Source organism: Salmo salar, chromosome ssa21, assembly GCF_905237065.1.
Source record: "Salmo salar chromosome ssa21, Ssal_v3.1, whole genome shotgun sequence".
In the NCBI taxonomy this organism is placed as follows: Eukaryota; Metazoa; Chordata; class Actinopteri; order Salmoniformes; family Salmonidae; genus Salmo; species Salmo salar.
In genome coordinates, this window is record NC_059462.1 from 21,973,375 (window position 1) to 21,991,797 (window position 18,423).

An 18,423-nucleotide genomic window follows, 5' to 3' on the forward strand; every position below is an offset into this window, starting at 1 on the left:
TGCAAAAGGGGACACCTTCACCCCATGGGCTGGGAGATCTCTCCTGTTCACACGCCTACAATGACAGGGAGTCTCTACCATCCACCTTTTCTCTCTGTCAACTCACTCCCTCGGGGTTGGGGTCAATTCAGAATTTGACCAAATGATAGCATGGTAGAATGTAGTATTTGGAAAAAGTATGTTTTATTATATAGGAGGTACTGTATGTTTTATGCTTCCACAGTTTCATACAACGTGCCACAATCCTAGAATGAGGCACAGTGACTGACAAAATATGAGCAACAATAGATTTTTTATTGACAAAAACTCATTAAATACTCTGAGTACTACTTACATTATTTACATTACATTCATGTTCAATTATGACACAACATACAAAGTATAAAGACGACATACAGCAATATGTATTTTACTATCTGCTAAGCTTTAGGCTACTTTCTTATGTATAAAGCACTATTATTGTCTGTATCCTATATGAGCTAAGAGCTGAATCCCAATCTGAGAAACGTGTACATAACTCATACTTCCCTCAAATTTCCCTTTGACATCATTTATGTGATGGTTTGGGTTACTGTGCGCACCTGACATTTGGATGTGCGTGAAAGTCTTAAAGTAGAAATGTGATTCTTGCATCTTGGATGTGTGTGTGTGTGTGTGTCCCTCATTCAAAGTCACAGCCCAGCAGTTCTATCCTGAGCGTGATGGAGGACTTCCAGCTCTGAGGGATGACTCTGATAAAGCGAGAGAAGATTGGAGGATAGATGTAGTTCTTCACATGGCCATTGTTATCCGTGTTGCCGGGGAAAGTCTTCCGGGAAGAGTGGAAGACAGCATGTCAGTATTTTGAAATCTCCATGTAATAATATTATCAGATTAATACTTATTAGCGATAGCTTGGATAGAGAATTAACAGCAGGACTGTAAAATAACCCTCAATACCATCGCTTAATACCATTGCATAACCCTGTTGCCTGACAATCCTACCTTTGACATGATGTCATCATCGTCAGTGTACTTTATCCAGTGTAGTCCATCATCGCTGTACTCCAGAGTGTAGCAGATGACGTACATCTCCGTGCCCAGGGACTTGGCCCCCTGCGTTATGATACCTGTGATCTTCTTTACCTGGGCCAGCTCCACCTGCAGCCACTGGTTCTTGTTGTTATTCTGGGGAGAGACGGGAGGGGGACAGAGGGATGACTGACCTGGAATGGTGTGTCCACATTAGTTTGCACATAGTGTGTGTGTGTGTGTGTGTGTGTGTGTGTGTGTGTGTGTGTGTGTGTGTGTGTGTGTGTGTGTGTGTGTGTGTGTGTGTGTGTGTGTGTGTGTGTGTGTGTGTGTGTGTGTGGTGTGTGTGTGTGTGTGTACATGTGCCTACATGGATTTGTGTGTGTTATCGTACCTTGGCCTGCCATGCGTTGATGGTGCCCTGTGTGTTGAGTCGTGCCAGTGAGGCTTGCCAGGAACCAGAGTACCAGCTGGAGGCTGTAGAGCTGGCAGTGATACGATGGTCTTCTATCCGCCTGCTCTCCATACCCAGGGGCACCGAGCAACCTGACGGAGGGAATTACAATACATTCACTTTATTGCACGTTTATTGGGAAATATTTGTGCTCAAAACATAGGCTTGGATGCTAACATCACATTAAACAGTACGAATGCTACCCATCATCATTATCATCATCATCATCATCATCATTGCTCACCGTCCAGCTCACAGCCGTAGTACTCCATGCGCACCATGGCCGAGTTGTGGGAGTGGAGAGGGTGAATTCTGATAAACCGACCAATCAGGGGAGGGAAGAGGGTGTTGACCTTCACCTGATGAGCTTCCTCGTTACCAGTGAACGTCTGGAGAATGGAAGAAAAACATTTGGATTAAAAACATATATAGTCATATGTACTGTATCTCTGTATATTTAGCAGTCATAGCAATGAACAAATTCAAAAGTATCTATCAAAAGTATAATTTCAGATTACCAGAAGTATCTCTGATTTTTGAAAATGTAAATATAACGCAGTACATATAACTAGAATAACAGCAATGTTAGAATGTAAATACATAATCCCGTTACATGTATTCCATTGCTCTCCAACCATGCTGTTCTATAGATGTACTCCTCACCATCCTGAACTCGTTGCTGTCTCCCTTGTAGTAGATCCACTTCTTCTTGTCCGTGCTGTAGGATATGGTGTAGTTGACCATGTAGTGGGAGGAGAACATCTGCTTGGCGCCCTGTGTCGCTACCTGACTGATCACCACGGGCCTCTGAAAGTCTACCTACAGGTCAATGGTCACAGTAGGCATCACTACAGGTGTCACCAAATAGGTATCCCCACCCAGGCCTAAGTTGAGACACATAAACCTCACCTATCGAGTTTACAGGGTCAGGAAATACTCAGGACCAAGGCATGACACTCATGTGACCCCACATCAACAGAGTGTATCCTCACAAAGACGCTGTAATGATATGATTATGCTGTCACCTGTAGGAAACGTTGAGGAATACATGCTCACTGCTCACCAGCTACATAATATTGCAGACACCACATGTATTCCCTGGGAGGTGAGGTTATGTACCTGTATCCAGCTGCCTGTCTTGTCTGTACTCCATGCATTGTATTTGCCTTGGTTGTTCAGTCTGGCCAGATGGGGCTCCCAGTAGCCTGCATAAGGAGAAACAAGTTAGTTAGAGGGTCAAACCAGCGGAGGCTGGTGGGAGGAACTATTGGAGGATGGGCTCATTGTAATGTCTGGAATTGAATAAATGGAACGGAGTCAAACATGTGGTTTCCATATGTTTGATGTGTTTGAAACCGTTCCATTATTCCATTCCAGCCATTACAGTGAGGCCGTCCTCCTATAGCTCCTCCCACCAGCATCCTCTGGGTAAAACACTGCAACTGTTAAAGTGGCACTCCAGTCTCATTTTCACCTCATGTAGCCCTTTCCTGCAGTCAAATGACCTAGTGGCCTCATGGGTGGAATGTTATTAATATTTTTCATAATTTCATCATTAGTAAACATAAAATAAAATATAACGCAGAAAATCCGGTGTTTCTGTGTCAAACGGTTTTGTTACATTTCAGTCTTCTGTGATGTATATCAAGTGTAATATTGAGACGCAAACTCAAAATGTAATACATTTCAACTCCATATCTGACATGGTACAGGTGTCTTCTTCGTTTTAAGCCCATAACCATGTGTGTGAGGTGTTCACTTTTGTTTCAAAGTAGATTTGTTTAAGACTACTAAGTGTGACCCTGATTTAGCCCATTTACTAAACAAAAGGCACATCTCAATAGGTGGTCCAGGTATGTCATGGCACAAGTGGGGGATGGGCAATTCCTCTTTTGTGATCTATTGTTCCTCAAGCAAGCAGGGAGGCTGATGACATCATGGATTCAGACCAATTCCTTGAAGTGTCTAAAAAACACTATTTTGCTCAAAACACTTTTTAAAAATTCTTTAGTGTGTATACTTTACTGTATTTATACTTGGAATGTTGCTTTTTCAACAGTACAAGTAAAAACATCACTGAAGGACATCTAACTTGGAAGGCTAGATGTCAGTTGGTAGTATTATTTCTAATTAAGCACCCAACATCTAGAGGGCGGAGGGATACTGAGTGTAAGGATACCTCTTTTGTCGTTCGCTGTGATCTGGTTGTCTTTGACGCTCCCAGAAATCAGACCCAGTGGATGGTTACACTCTGGAAAACACAAATAGATTTTATTATGGGACTGATTCTTTGGGATAATGACTGTTGATATGACTTGGCTTGAGTCAATTCACTCAATAAGCATTGACACTAGCAGTAAAAATGACTCTCTAGGAGTTGAGATGGACATCCCACCTTTGCTGTTACATGTGGCATTGAGAAATTGGTACCATTAGCATAAGTGCTTTTGAGTGGGTCGTACTATTATCTAGAACCAGGAAGAGGGTCTGCATCCCTCTCTGTTGGGAGAGTCCAACCTCTGACTCCAGCTGCCACAGCCCCGGCTTGGAAGGCAACATCTCCAGAGTTGCAAAGCCCCCTGGGAAACAAAACCAGAGCAGGTTAGTAGTGTTGAGGAAAACTCTTTCCAAGGATCAAGTAGGGATAATTATCCAGTTAATAAGAGTTTATTCAAGCAATTGCAGATGAGATCACACTCGGAGAGGAACTCAAAGGATACAGAGTCACAGTCATTATATACTTCTTCTACACAAAGAGCTGCTTGCCTCTCAGAGGGGGAGGCAAGGTTACACGAGAGATAGCAGGACTTGGCTCCACTTCTTTCAAGCATTGTACAAACAAGAACAGGTTCTAATCAGTTCTCACAGCCTACGCGACTAAGTTAAACAACAGTGTTTCCCACTCAAATACATACAGTACATATAATACTTTTCAACTCAAGCATTTACCTAGCATTAAAACCATTTTGCCCTAACAGTAGCGATGTGTCACATAAATGGGACAAAACATGTCATCTATCCATCCAGCAAAGTTCTCACCAGGCAGCAGTGGGTAGACAGCCTGGGTGTGGTCCCTGATCTGTTTGTGGATGAAGGTCTGGCCGTGGAAGTGGACACTGTGGAGGTCTCTGGGAGACCCCATGTTGAAGAGGTGCCAGCTGACCGTCTGGTTAGTGTACATCCTCAGACCCTTCAGACTGAAGATGATTCCGTTGATGGCTGCCCCCCCACATACACATAACCCCCCAAAAATTAACGATTAAACAATCTCTGTTTTGTAAATTTATCTCTGTTGTTCATTACTCATATCATGATTTTACAACCAAAAATCCAAAATCAAGACTCGATCCAGGAGGGACCAGCCATGACCCACTAGTCAGTTGTCCTACCATCACCTTTCATTTAGTCAAAATGGTGTTAGATTAGAAGGTGCCTACCGCAGAACTTGAGGTTATCGTTGAAGTCATGGTCCATCACCCTGGCTCGTTTGTTCTTCCTCTCCATTATCTCATGGTTCTTCTCGTAGTACCAGCTCTTGGACTCATCGAAGGTCATGAAGAGGAGCATGAACTCCCTCACGTCCACTGCCTTCCTGCTCAGAGTGCCCTTACGACACACCAGCAATGGCCCAATCAGACCAGAGTTTATATCTTTCTCCTGGATGAGAGGAGAGAAAACAAACAATCAAACACTAGATTATTGGAATATCCCTCAACAGATCACAAAAACACACCAGGTTAGTGTAGGAGGTGCTTCAGAGGACAAGACATCACACGTCAACACAGAGTTATCACATGAAATACCTCAGAAGCACAAAAGGGACTATACATAGAAAACAGTGGTGTTGCATCAGCTACGTTAATTAACTAAACCATCAGAAGGTAAGTGTTTACTCACAGGGTTAACCCCAGAGTAGTAGGCCCAGGTGCGACAGTCAGCCTCGTCTCCGGTGGGCCCGACATTGGCGTTGACCTTCCAGAGGTATGTGTATGTGGTGTTGGGCTGGACCTCGTTGTCATACTTGTACCAGTACTTGGACTCGTCGTCGTAGGACAACCCCTCTGTCTGCTTGGTGTAGGAAACCCCATTGGCATGCAAGGAGTACGGGCGGCTGGCCAGGTTTCTGAAAAATACCTACAGACCAAGGACACACATTTAATTTCCTGAAAAATACCGTAATACCTACAGACCAGGAACATCAGTTTGATTACATAGTCCATTAATCATGATCATGGGCACAACTCACCTACAGTAGATTCATGCAAAAATTAGCAAAAGGTAGCCCTCAGGGTTTCCTGTCTTACCATTATGGTCTGTCCAACCTCTGCCTTGATGACTGGCCCCAGGATGCCCAGGTGTTCGTCCATCTCCCCCCTGATGTCTGGCGTGCTGAACGTGCTGTCCAGGTAACCTCGGAACACTACCTTGGAGAATCTTGTGGACCTGTTGGCTTTCTGTGCCTTATCCATCCTCCTGTTGTGGAGAGACAAAAGACAAAGGTTTTATTAAACAAAAAAGGAGGTATGCATAATTCCAATCAGAAAAATATCATTTGAGCACATAGAACAATAAACAAGGGACATTACATTTTCCCAATACATCCCACACCTCAGCCCCATCCACTATTTTGTCCTTACTTATGTCCATAGCCCCCGTAGTCCCACTGCACCTCCTCCGCAGTAATAAAGTATGTCCTCACGTTATCTCCCGCCATTTTGAGGAAATATTTTGCATTATCATCCAGAGTTAGGTCATGCATGTCCTCCTTCTCTTTGTATGGGTCAATGTAGTCAACATACTCGTATTCCTCTGCAGCATTAACCGCTGTCATGTCTAGGACAGCATCCGGGTCATCACCGCCGTCACTCTGGACATAAATCTCATAGTCGCTGAAGTCGGGTCGTGGCACGCCAATCACAATGGCGTTGTTTGAGAAGTCCTCCTCGCTGGAAATGGGTCGAGTCCCTCTGGGGGTTTGACCGGTGATAGGAGGGGGTTTGAAACCCCTGGGGGAGAAACTGCGGCCTCTCGGAGGTTGGGGCTTGTACTCCTTCTTCTTCTTAGTTTTCATGGCATAGCCTTTACGGGGTCTTTGTCTGCGGTGGACGACCTTGATGTTGGGTTTCTGCATTTCCGGAGTTGGGCTTGGTTCCAGCGTATTTGGCGGCTCTGGGAGCTCATTTCCAATATATTTCGTCATGTGATCTGGCATCTCCATTGGGACCATCCCGTGTGTCCCTTCATAGCCCCAGTGCTCCCCCTGCAGGTCAACGGAGATGGTGCGGATGACCTCACTCCTGTTGTTTCTCAGGTAGATTACCACTTCCTCCTTAGAGCTCTCGGAACTCTGGGATAGAATCTCCTCCGAGCTGCTGTCTGGCTGCTGATTGGTTGACAGTGACAGATTGGCCGCAGCAGGATTAGCGTCAGTAGTCTCATTAGAGAATTCTGAGCTTTCTGAGGACAACTCTACAACGGCATCCGGCACAGCGGTGTTCTTTTTACTCTCAGAACTTGTCTCCTCTGATGAATTCCAGTGGTTCAAACCAGAAGTGTTTGCTGTGCCATTTTGTTTGGGCACTATGTCAGAGAATGTTTCAATGTCTGATGGTTGTTTGCCATTTTGTGGTACCACACTGCTGAAGTTGCCAGGTGTGGACGTGGCGTCAGAGAAATAGGTACCATTTCCTTGCTCAGTGGTGGTGTTGGTGTCCAATGAACCATTCACAGTTATGTTACCACTATCCTCAGTTTCAAGGTCAAAGTTGGTCATGTTGTGTTCTTCCACCAAGGTAAAAATTAACTCTGCAACTTCAGCACTCACCACACTCTCTGATTGGTTGGTTATATTCAGAGATGAATTTGAAGCTGTACCGTTTTCATTGGATGAAGCAGTTGTAGACTCTCTGCCCAGGAGTACAATATCGTTGGCGTCAATCCCCTTGTTCTCTTCTGTAGTGTTGGAAGAGGGGTCGGGAAGAGGCACAGAGTAAGAGAAGACATCGCCTCGAGTAATCCTTCCCTCTAACTCTTCCACTAATGCTTCAACTTTTGAGGTGCTATTCACAGTGGCCCAATCACCTCTGATCTGCATCACTCTCTCACTCTCAGCCTTTAAGCCCTTGTTGAACGGACCTGCTGTAACTTCTGTACTATTGGTACTTACTGAAGTGATGTTGCTGTCTACAAATGATAAACTGTTGTTATGAACTGTTCTGTTCTTTAATTCAGTCTCAGCCATTGAGGAGCTGTTAAGATTTGAGTCTAACTGATCTGTAGTAAAGTTCAGCGCTTCTGTTGCATTCTCAATTATGCTCTTGTTCAACAAAGCCTTTGTCGTAAAGTTGCCTCCGTCAATCGTCTCCCTCTCGGCCAATGACGTGTTTGTAGGTGCATCATAAGAGGATGAGGTGTGGTTTGCATTCGCGTCTCCGTCGGGATCAGGCACGTCAACGCTATCGTAGTCGTACTTAGAGAGATCCAACATCTCCACGTCCGTCTCATTCGTCTTTTTCTTGATTGACCTAAGATCCAGAAAATCAGCCCAGCCTGCTGTATAATCATCAATCTCCACCGTATTCTTTTTCTCTTTCACCTCATCCTTCTTCTCCTTATCTTTAGCCTCATTAATATCCATGGGTTTCCAGATGGAGAAGTCAGCGCTGACCTTCGGATCCGTCTCTGTCTCCGTCATTGTCTCGTCTTCGTATTCATAGACGTAGTCTCGGAAGCACTCCACGTCTTTGAACTTCATACGCATTCCCTTGGTGGTCTCATGAGAGTTCATGGAAGCCAGCAGCCAAACACCTAACAAAAGAACAGACCATATTTAGTCTTTGAATCCTAACAAAAGGAAACATTTGACATAATCTTAATCCTGTATTGTGCCTGCTGTAGAGTTGACGGTTGAAGACCCAAATGCATTTTCCACCACTAACCTATCTATTGTATCTTGTAGAACTAAGGGTTAGAGGTTTGGGAGTTGAGTGTGTGGAGTGTATGGCCAGTTAACCCATTAACCACTGACTCACCAACGTTATCCATGTTCATGGTGATGGTCTCTCCAGTCATGGGGAACAGGCTGAGGAAGTCCTCAGTCTGATCGTTCAAGTCGAAAGTGTGACCGTAGAAGGTTGCAGTCTGGATGTAGTCCTGCTCTCCAACACTGGACACGTGCCACGTCACGATCTCACCATTGCAGAAGCCCAGCAGCTGACCACTCTCGAACACGTAACCGTTAATCGCTGGGGGAAGAAATTATACCATTTAAGTCAATAAAGGAAGCGGTCAAATTTGAGGAAAATTATTATTCTGAATATGAAGCACTGTTGTTGACAGTGATAGGCAGTTGATTTTTATGAGTGTGATTCTTCTATGTGGAGTGCATTCTAGATAGGAGGAAAGATTTAGTATATGATACATTTTCTCAATTTCAATAATCTTCTGGCTGTACCAGACCATTCCTGTCTCTAAAATGTATGAATTGTATTGATGAAGGGGAGTGATACTCACTATGCATGACGTTTGATTTATAAAACTCTGGGTCTTCTTTCTTGACCTTTGCTGGTTCACTGTACGATGCAATGTTGTCATCTAGATACCAGCTCTTATTCTCATCAAAAACAGTAAACATGGCGTGCTGTTCTTTGTCTGATTTCAGCTGCAGAGACAAAGCTTAATTTAACAGTGTACATCCAAAATCTGTAAAAGTACATTGTATTAAATTCTGTTCTGGCATTAGTAGAGAAGAGAGGCCAGTTGCAGTACCTATGTAGTAGTAGTAAAATGTTATAGTAGTGCAGTAGTAGTAATGAAGTAGCAGTAGTATAGTACCTGCATGTTCCTTAGAAGTAATGTATTAGTAATTGAGTAGAAGTTGTATCAGTGTAGTACCTGCACATTCCTCTTGTTGAGGGACTGGCTCTTGCAGATGAGCAGAGGTCCAACTAGGCCTGAGGCGATGTCTCGGGGTGTGTTCACTGCACTGTGGTACATACGGGTCAGGCATTGCGAGTCGCCTGTCAAAGGTTCATCCTCTTCGATCACCTGCCACACATAGGTATGCGTCTCGCCAGGCTGAACCCCATGGGTCTGGTTACCTCCTGCTGGGTAGTTGGCCCCCTCTGCTACTTTGTCGATGGTCAGTCCGTGTGGGTAGATGCTGTACGGCCGTGTGGCCATGTTCTTAAAGACAATCTGTGAATGTGGGGAAAGGATACTTGAGAAGGCACTGGCAAAAGACAATTGTGGACACACAGTTTAGTGTTCATGCATTTTTTTAATTTCACCTTTATTTAACCAGGTAGGCAGGTTTAGAACAAGTTCTCATTTACAACTGCAACCTGGCCAAGATAAAGCAAAGCAGTTCGACACATATAACAGCACAGAGTTACACATTTAGTAAAACAAACATACAGTCAATAATACAGTAGAAAAATAAGTCTATATACAATGTGAGCAAATGAGGTGAGATAAGGGAGGTAAAGGCAATAAATAGGCCATGGTGGCGAAGTAAATACAATATAGCAATTAAACACTGGAATGGGAGATTCGACAGTAGATGAGTGTGCAAAGTAGAAATACTGGAGTGCAAAGGAGCAAAATAAATAAATAAATAAATTCAGTAGGGGAAGAGGTAGTTGTTTGGGCTATTTATAGATGAATATAAATGAATATTTATAGAGAATATATATCTTATTAACAACTTAAGAATTGGGCACATGAAAAAAGTGGGCATTTGCAAATAGAACATTTGTATCTCACCTTGATGACATCATGGATCTGCGCCCTGATGACAGGGCCAATGATGCCCAACTCCACCTTCCTCTGTTTCTTTTCGGCCCTCTCAGTGAACTTGGCATCTTTGTACAGTGTGTACACTGCCTTCTTATACTTCTGGCCTATACGCTCTGGGCTTCGCTTCAGATACTTGAACTTGAAGTCTCTGAGAGAAACAGGAAGAGAAAAGGATGTGATGTCACAGGAAGTCAGGTCACACTGAGACTAGTCAACAGATTAATGGAGAATGTCAAAGTGGCAATCATGTCACAAATACAACGATGGTATTATCTATTACTGCATTAAGCTGAATTTGTTCCCAATTCTAAATTGGCTGAATTTAGTTTAGATTGATAAATAATTGTGGGCTAAAGTAAAGTGAAATGAGTAAGTCAATAAATATCTGTAAAGCTGTTTACCCGTCAATGTATTCTGGCATTTTTGGTGCATAGTCCCAGACAACCTCCTCAGCTGCGATATAATAGGTCCACTCCTGGCTCTCTCTTTTCTGCTTGATGGTCAGCTTACGTTTGGGAGGGTTAAAGCCTTCGCAGCTCCTCACTTCTACAAAGCCATGCATACCAGCTACAACAGCAGAGAAGTTTGTTTGTTCAGGAGGGTCATGTTGATTTAACATGTTGGGAATAGAACATTACACATTCAATCAAACTTCATTCAAAGTGCATTTCAAAATGTCAATACACTACAATACATCTGAATAAACTTCAATCTGCTCTGTGCTCCATCACAGTAAATCTCACACCACACGTATTCTCAGAACCCATATGCAAATATAATACTGGCTACACACTTAGAAAAAAACGTGCTATCTAGAACCTAAAATGGTTCTTCGGCTGAATCCTTTAAAATAACATTTTTTGGGGTTCCAGGTAGAACTCTTTTAGGTTCTATGTAAAATCCTTTCCACAAAGGGTTCTACATGGATCCCAAAAGAGTTCTACCTGGAATCAAAAAGGGTTATTCTATAGGGACAACCAAAGAACTGTTTTGGCACCCTTTTTTCTAAGAGTGTAGCTCGGTTATATGAATGTCGTCAAGCCATTGACACATACCCTCTAGATGCTTGCTGGTGTGTGAGGAGAGGAGCCAGCGGCCCGTGTTGACGGCGGTCATGTTAGCGCTGGTGGCAGTGCCAGCGATCAGGCCCACCGAGGAGACCCGATGGTCAGCCTGCTGCAGGACCTGCCCGTTGATGTGCACCGAGAACAGCTCAGGCTCTGAACTCATGCCCACCAGGTGCAGGCTGACAGAGGTGTGGGCGCAGACAGTCAGACCTGGGGGGAAGGGAGGGACAGGAGGAGGAGATGGAGAGAAGACAGGGAGGGGGACAGACTTGAGGAAGGAATGAGCCCACTACATGCCCTATACCCATAGAATCTGAGTAAGGATTAGGTTGAAGCAATAGTTCCAAGCAATAACCAGCTGGGATGGAACAGCTAAAGCAGACAACCTAAACTACTTAAAGCACAACAACCAGTATCTGCAGATATCAGCAGAACTCAGAGTGATGAGAGAGGATCTGACTGACTGACCTGGCACTGATCCGTTGGTGTATCCATTGATTGTGTGTTTGATGTGGTTTTGAGTGGCAGTGGCCCTGTCCATCTTTGGCATATACCAGCTCTTACTCTCATCCAACACTCCCATGAGGAAGACGTATTCCTGGTGGAACATCACCTGTTCTCCAGACACGTCAAGGCTACCTGGAGGGAGGTTCAGAGGGTGGTTCAGTTGATTTCTTTCTGGTTACTTACTGACATGGTTGTTTTGGTACTTATGGCACTGTGTCAGGAACAGGTCTCATACATTTCACATTTACATTTACATACCTGCTTTACAGATGAGCAGGGTGCCGATCAGTCCTGAGTTGTAGTCCTTGACAATGTCAATGTGGGAGAGGTAGGTGTAGGTGAGACAGGAGGGGTCTGCGGCCCGTGGGACAATGTCTGATGTCACCTCCCAGTAGTATGTGTGTTCACCTCCAGGGGGCACCGCATCATCTTCCTTCTCAAATTGAGACGTGTTGTCAAAGTACAGGGAGCCTAAAGGGAGACATGTTTGTTTCATAATAATAAAATAAAGCAGAATGAGAAAGAACTTAATTGCCATTTAATGATCAGAATTTGTCTTGATGTTGTACAAGGTTAAAACTTGGTCACCTGGCCTGATTCGCCTATACTCCAAATAAACGTACAATTTACAGTGACCCCAGTTAACATTTAACAAATGACTAATCTCCAAAATATGCTAACCATCTTAATAAAAAATGGTAGAATTTAGGAAAATCTGGGGAATTTAAGAGTTCTATTTACTGCCATCTTGTTACAATATTACATAACCTTGCAATGGCACAATTCATTTTGAGTTAAGAATGAATTAAAGAGTAATAATACTACATCCTGTGCATTTACAAAACTCATCTCTCAACCCCCTAAGGTTTTATTAGGGGAAATCATGGATTTCCACAGGTTTTAGAGAGTATCCTTTGGACTTTAGTACTGGCTTGTATGTTAATCTGTCTGTCCTGGTTAATATTAATGAAAAGGCCAAACACAGCTGCTTGTGTTGCACAACATGTGTACTTAACTGAATGAATAACATCCAAAATGCCCCAAGTCCCCTTTTCCAACCACATCAATGACTGTCTAGGCCACAGGATGGGTGAATCTGTCTGGGATAGAATACCTCACTGTTTCCACATAGTTACCACAGTCATAATGACAACAACCATGTAAATTGTTGGACATTTCCGACAGATTTTAATGAATTATATCTGGAGAATTCTGGACGAGAACACTTAGTGGGAATACCTGTCAAAAAAAATCCCAATTTAAAAGTAACTACCAATGAGCTCTGATAGGCCAATTAATACAGACGACATCATTGGTTTGTACCCACCCTCTGACTGCTTCCCGTAAGCGATCCCGTGGGCGTGGAGGCTGTAATGGAGATCTGCCATGTTCTTGAACATGACCACAATGGTCTCTCCCTCTTGACCACGGATGGTGGGCCCAAGGAGCCCTGCAAAACACAACAAAAACATATTGGTTAAGAGGGATGTTCTTTCTGCTAATTTAGTTACTTTTCTGAACAGTCAATATCATGTTTTCATGAAATTGGATGATATTTGGATGAAACCAGATCAAAGTATGATGAGCAAAGTATGAAAAAGGACTGTTGCTTCTAAACTGATAAAGTTTGACGATAAAGTTACTGGTCCCATCCCCCATGTCAAACACTTGGATTCATTATTAGGGTGACATCACCCTAACGCTCATTTTAATACACCTATGGTAACATGATATTCTCTTACCTAATTTAAATAAGTAACACCTTGTAACCAACATCAGAGATAGCGTCTTTGCAGAGGGGAGTGGTTTATATAGTTCTATAGCTACCCTACTGGTGTCAAAATTTGACTGTAGGGTGTCTGCAAAATAAAAGTTTACCATATTCATCTATGGCAAAGATACTTATATGTTTCCCCTTTCATCTGTGTCTGGTGTTTGCTAGTTACTGGCTAGCTAGGTCTTTAGCCAGCATGGAACAAAAGGGAGGAAGGGTCGTTCAAAACGCTGACGCAGTTGTTAAGTTAACACATCCGTCAGTGCTTCTGTGAACCGCATCACAATAGACATGCGAAATGGGAGATGTTTGAGTTGCTTTGTGCATCACCAAATTTACATGATGATTTTACCGCAACACTACTTACTTCATCCAAGTTGCTTGACACAGGTGTCTCATAGAGCTCATGAATATAAGCTCCCTGCCACTCAGCCAGTCTTTTGAACTTCCTGGTAGTTAGCCAACGAAGAAAAAGTACTATCCAAACCAATATTATTGGTGATATTTTAGTCACTCAAAATTCTGTTTTACTTGGGAATCAGAGTGACTGTTCGGGACCTTTAAAAGCCTACGCATTAGTGGTGGTGGACTCAATATCATCCCATACAATGCAAAGCACTTTGTGACTAAAGGCACTATAGCACACAGCAAATTGGCCAGTGTTTATTTTTCAGTATAACATTTCTAGTCTTTATTCAGGAGTTACATTCGCACTGTAAGAGTGACATTAACACTCAGTGTTGGTGTTAATAACCATAGTTATTGTTCTATACTGTGGAGATTAAAACGGTCCCATCAAAACCACACCTATCATTATCATATTTCCCAGCATGCTACGGCAGCTAGTATTTTTTAGGATTGTTTTTAATATCTGTGCATTTGCATGTACAGTACCAGAAAAAAGTTTGTACACACTTACTCATTCAATGGTTTTTCTTTATTTTGACTATTTTCTACATAGTAGAATAATAGTGAAGACATCAAAACTATGAAATAACCCATATGGAATCATGTAGTAACCAAAAAAGCGTTAAACAAATGAAAATAGATTCTTCAAAGTAACCACCCTTTGCCTTGATGACAGTTTTGCACCCCCTCTGCATTCTTTTCCAACAGTCTTGAAGGAGTTCCCACATATGCTGAGCACATATTGGCTGCTTTTCCATAAATTTGAACAAGTCATACCGTTTAATTTAAATGCATTCCAGGTGACTACCTCATGAAGCTGTTGAGAGAATGCCAAGAGTGTGCAAAGCTGTCATCAAGGCAAAGAGTGGATACTTTGAAAAATCTCAAATATAAAATATATTTCGATTTTTTTAACACTTTTTTGGTTACTAGATGATTCCATATGTGTTATTTCATAGTTTTGATGTCTTCACTATTTTTCTACAATGTCAAAAATAGTAAAATAAAGAAAAACCCTGGAATGAGTAGGTGTCCAAAGTTTTGACTGGTACTGTACGTTGATTGATTGCTTAATCTTATGCTACACAAAGATAAATAAAATAAATGTTTCTAAACTAATCCAATCAGTTAGATGTATTGCACCTGTTACTGAAATGATTGTTCTGCTATAAATGGTTTAAGTAGTGTTTTTCATGAAGTGTCCAAATCCTGAAAGTTGTCCTGAATGCAAGTTGCAGGTGAATAAAAATTCCAACCATTGGATATCTTAACTCTGGCTGGATTCCTATAGGTATTACATATCACTTTACAAGCCAGCATAATGTGACTTGCAGGCCTGCTGTGGCTTGTAAACCAGAAGTTTCATAACACCACTGTGTTAGGATAAAACTAGGTAATCAAGTAAGCCAATAAATAAGTGCTTATGATATATGTAATGTATAGTTATGGTTTAATTTTAATGATGACGTTTATCCAGGAAATCACTGGTGAAAACCACAGGCCTTTAGTAGGAACTAATTCAACAACCATGTCTCTGCCTCTAACAAATACAGTCATGGGTGTTAACTCTACAATTTACTCAAAAAGAAAAGGAACCCTGGGAAATATGCAAATTAGACTTTACACCATACAGTGTTAAAACAACAGCCAAAAATTATTTACTGTAAAACTTCAGGTGTTCATTTCTTACACTGAGAAAGTGTAACAGAGTCAGCACTTAGCAAAGGGAGTCCATTTTACGCCAAATCAAGTGTTATGTTTTACACTGTAGGTGTTGCGTATTACGCTACAGTAGAGCTAAGTAAACACCAGAATCGAGTTCCTTTGAAAACTTTAAAAGTAAAATGGGGAACACTGCAACAGAGTTAAATCTTTAAAACTTTCTAAATTATTATTTTAATACCAGTTCAGTTCATTGACAATAGTGTACATTTGACACGTTCAGAGTTAAATTCACACCATTGATTTTGCTGAGCAGTTAAAGGTGCTATTACAGAAATTCAATTCATCATTCAACATGATACATTGTCATTGGGTCAGAAAAGAAGATGGAGTAGAAGGTCCAATAAAAATGTAATGTCCTCTTTATTCCAACCACTCTGAAAGACACACATACAGTACATGCAGACAGGAGTAAATCTATCTTATCATGTTTATTATGTTTATCAGTCATGAGGGAACATGAGGTGGGGTTGTGACTGTATGGGGAAACAGGAACATTCACTAATGAAAGACAGACTGTATGTGGGATAGCCCAGACTCATACACATAATTTACCCGACAACGATGAAAACACCAAAGCATAAACATAATTTACCTAGCCAGGAAGGATGGGTCTTGGCCTGCTTGAATCCCTTCTCATACTCCCTGTACACCACTTTCCTATAGGAGGGGCCAGACCTAGACAACAATGGAAAAACACAAACAGTGAATGAACAGAAAAGGACCCAATATAAAACATACAGTGGATGATATAGAAAGACAAATTCTACACATAATTCAGTAACTTAAATACATAATTATCATGTACATCCTTTTATATTCCCCAGTCTAGGTTCACATCATAAAGGTGATAATAATCAAGAACTTGACTGGAGATTGTAAATGTATTGACTTTACGTTAAAACATAAAACATAATTATTAAAGCCTAACTTTTTCCAATGAGGACAATATTGCCTTCTAACCAGACTGTACTCGTCACATAATTGATAGAGATACATGACATATACACAATGATATAAAGAAAGAACAGTAAGGTTTCATTTTGTCCCATGTTCCATTCATGTGGTGCTACCATGACCCATCCACCAGATCAAACAATTACACGATACACCCTCCAAGAAGACAAGAGCCAAATCAACTCAGTAAATCTGTCATGTAGTCAACAGCATATGCCAAACACTTGAATTAACACTACTCTTAGCGAGGTCAAAGAGATTCAACTTCACATGCAGGACCCAACACAAAGACAAAAGGTCACAGAAAAAAAGGAATATAGTAAATCTCATATAAAGCTATTAACTATTTTTTTGTTTTACCTGTGTGGTCCATTAGATGTGTAGTCCCAGTCTATGTTCACAGCAGCAATATAGTAGTATCTATTTCTGTCTGAGTGCTGCTCTGCTGTAGTGTGGGACAGTAGAACTGAGAAGAGCACCAGGAGAGGCAGGAGACGGTGAGTCCATTCCCAGGAATGAAGCCTCATGTCTGGGGTTGGAACGCCAGGTGTGGACAGTCTGTCTGTTCTGGATGACAGGAAACTGTTATCTGACAAGAAGAGTCCACTCTGTGCTTTATCACAGGACACAGACAAAAGCACGCACGCACGCACGCACACACAGACACACAGACACACAGACAAACAAACAAGTCCCAGCCAGGACATTTCGCAGTGTTCCAACATATTTTTTCAATCTTGTTAATTGAAACCACATGATTTACTGTTAGTCACTCCTAGTGAAGCAATTTCCTTCACACATGTTACTACGCACTGGAGATGACACTCTTGTTTTGATATGTATTCAGAACTGTTTCAGACCTCAGACTTTAAGATAATATTTAATTCCTTACTGTGCACCATGGGTGTCCCACAGATGCTTTCCCAAAAAGTTTCCATGATAAGCCTGGTCCTGTTCACTCATCACCAGGGACAGATAGTTCAGCAATAGACCATGCACGACAATGGTTGGAGAAAAAGGGAAGAATGGTAAGTGTAGGGAACCAGGTCAAAATTCAACTAAAAGGCAACCTGCGATTTCTCCCCCGGTTGTCATATCTGTGTTATACCTGAGCCTGTGTTACTACCTGCACAAATTCCTATGCAATGAGTATACAGAACTTACTAAAGTTGAATAATCAGTCATATATTTTTAAACAAAAGGAAAGACAATGGCAAACTTGCACTCATACATTTGTATAACTATTTTGGTTTCTTGCTAGACAGTGGACCTACTAAACAGCACAGTGTTGGCAAGGGATTGCATAATCACAGACATTAGTCTGAATTTTAATTCAGTATACCAATCATAGTATGCAATTAAGCTGCAATGCATACCTTCTTGAGTGACCAAACAAAATTCACATAAATGTAGTTATAGATATGTCATTCTCATTGAAAGCAAGTCTAAAAAGTGGTAGATCTGTTCTATGTGCGCTATTTCTATCCGTCCCGTTTTTAAGTTTCAATTTTGTGTATTTAACTTTTGGTTTTGTACACCAGCGTTAAACAACTGAAAATACAATATTTTTGGTTATGGAAAATATATTTCACAGCGGTTTAGATTATACAATGATTCTCTACACTATACTTGCTTGTTTTGCCACATAAACTGAAATTAGGTGAACTATTAGAATTTTAGCAACCAGGAAATGGCGAGTGATATCTGAATAGTGCATATTCTAAATA

General features: G+C 41.8%; 1 protein-coding gene across 1 annotated transcript; it reads right to left on the minus strand.

The window, feature by feature from the left end:
* Window positions 1-273: 273 nt before the first annotated feature.
* f5 (coagulation factor V) lies at window positions 274-17,675 on the minus strand. The gene is made up of 25 exons (XM_014164456.2): window positions 17,589-17,675; window positions 17,057-17,263; window positions 16,335-16,417; window positions 13,163-13,285; window positions 12,094-12,306; window positions 11,797-11,967; window positions 11,317-11,538; window positions 10,663-10,828; window positions 10,229-10,409; window positions 9,359-9,661; window positions 8,978-9,125; window positions 8,497-8,709; window positions 6,103-8,272; window positions 5,770-5,938; window positions 5,363-5,599; window positions 4,903-5,122; window positions 4,505-4,684; window positions 3,928-4,044; window positions 3,645-3,716; window positions 2,585-2,670; window positions 2,129-2,284; window positions 1,710-1,854; window positions 1,406-1,557; window positions 985-1,167; window positions 274-808 (listed from the first exon to the last, which is right to left on the minus strand). The coding sequence occupies exons 1-25, from the start codon at window positions 17,657-17,659 to the stop codon at window positions 662-664; spliced, it is 6,135 nt and encodes a 2,044-aa protein (XP_014019931.1). The 5' UTR covers window positions 17,660-17,675; the 3' UTR covers window positions 274-661.
* Window positions 17,676-18,423: the final 748 nt, after the last annotated feature.

What these genes read in the sequence shown, in the direction of transcription:
- f5 (XM_014164456.2), bottom strand. Translation starts at nt 17,659, where the DNA reads ATGAGTGAACAGGACCAGGCTTATCATGGAAACTTTTTGGGAAAGCAT. An exon ending in CACCAACGGATCAGTGCCAG is followed by an intron (nt 11,539 to 11,796) that starts GTCAGTCAGTCA and finishes CCTTCCCCCCAG; the next exon opens with GTCTGACTGTCTGCGCCCAC. An exon ending in CACAGCGAACGACAAAAGAG is followed by an intron (nt 2,671 to 3,644) that starts GTATCCTTACAC and finishes CTCCTTATGCAG; the next exon opens with GCTACTGGGAGCCCCATCTG.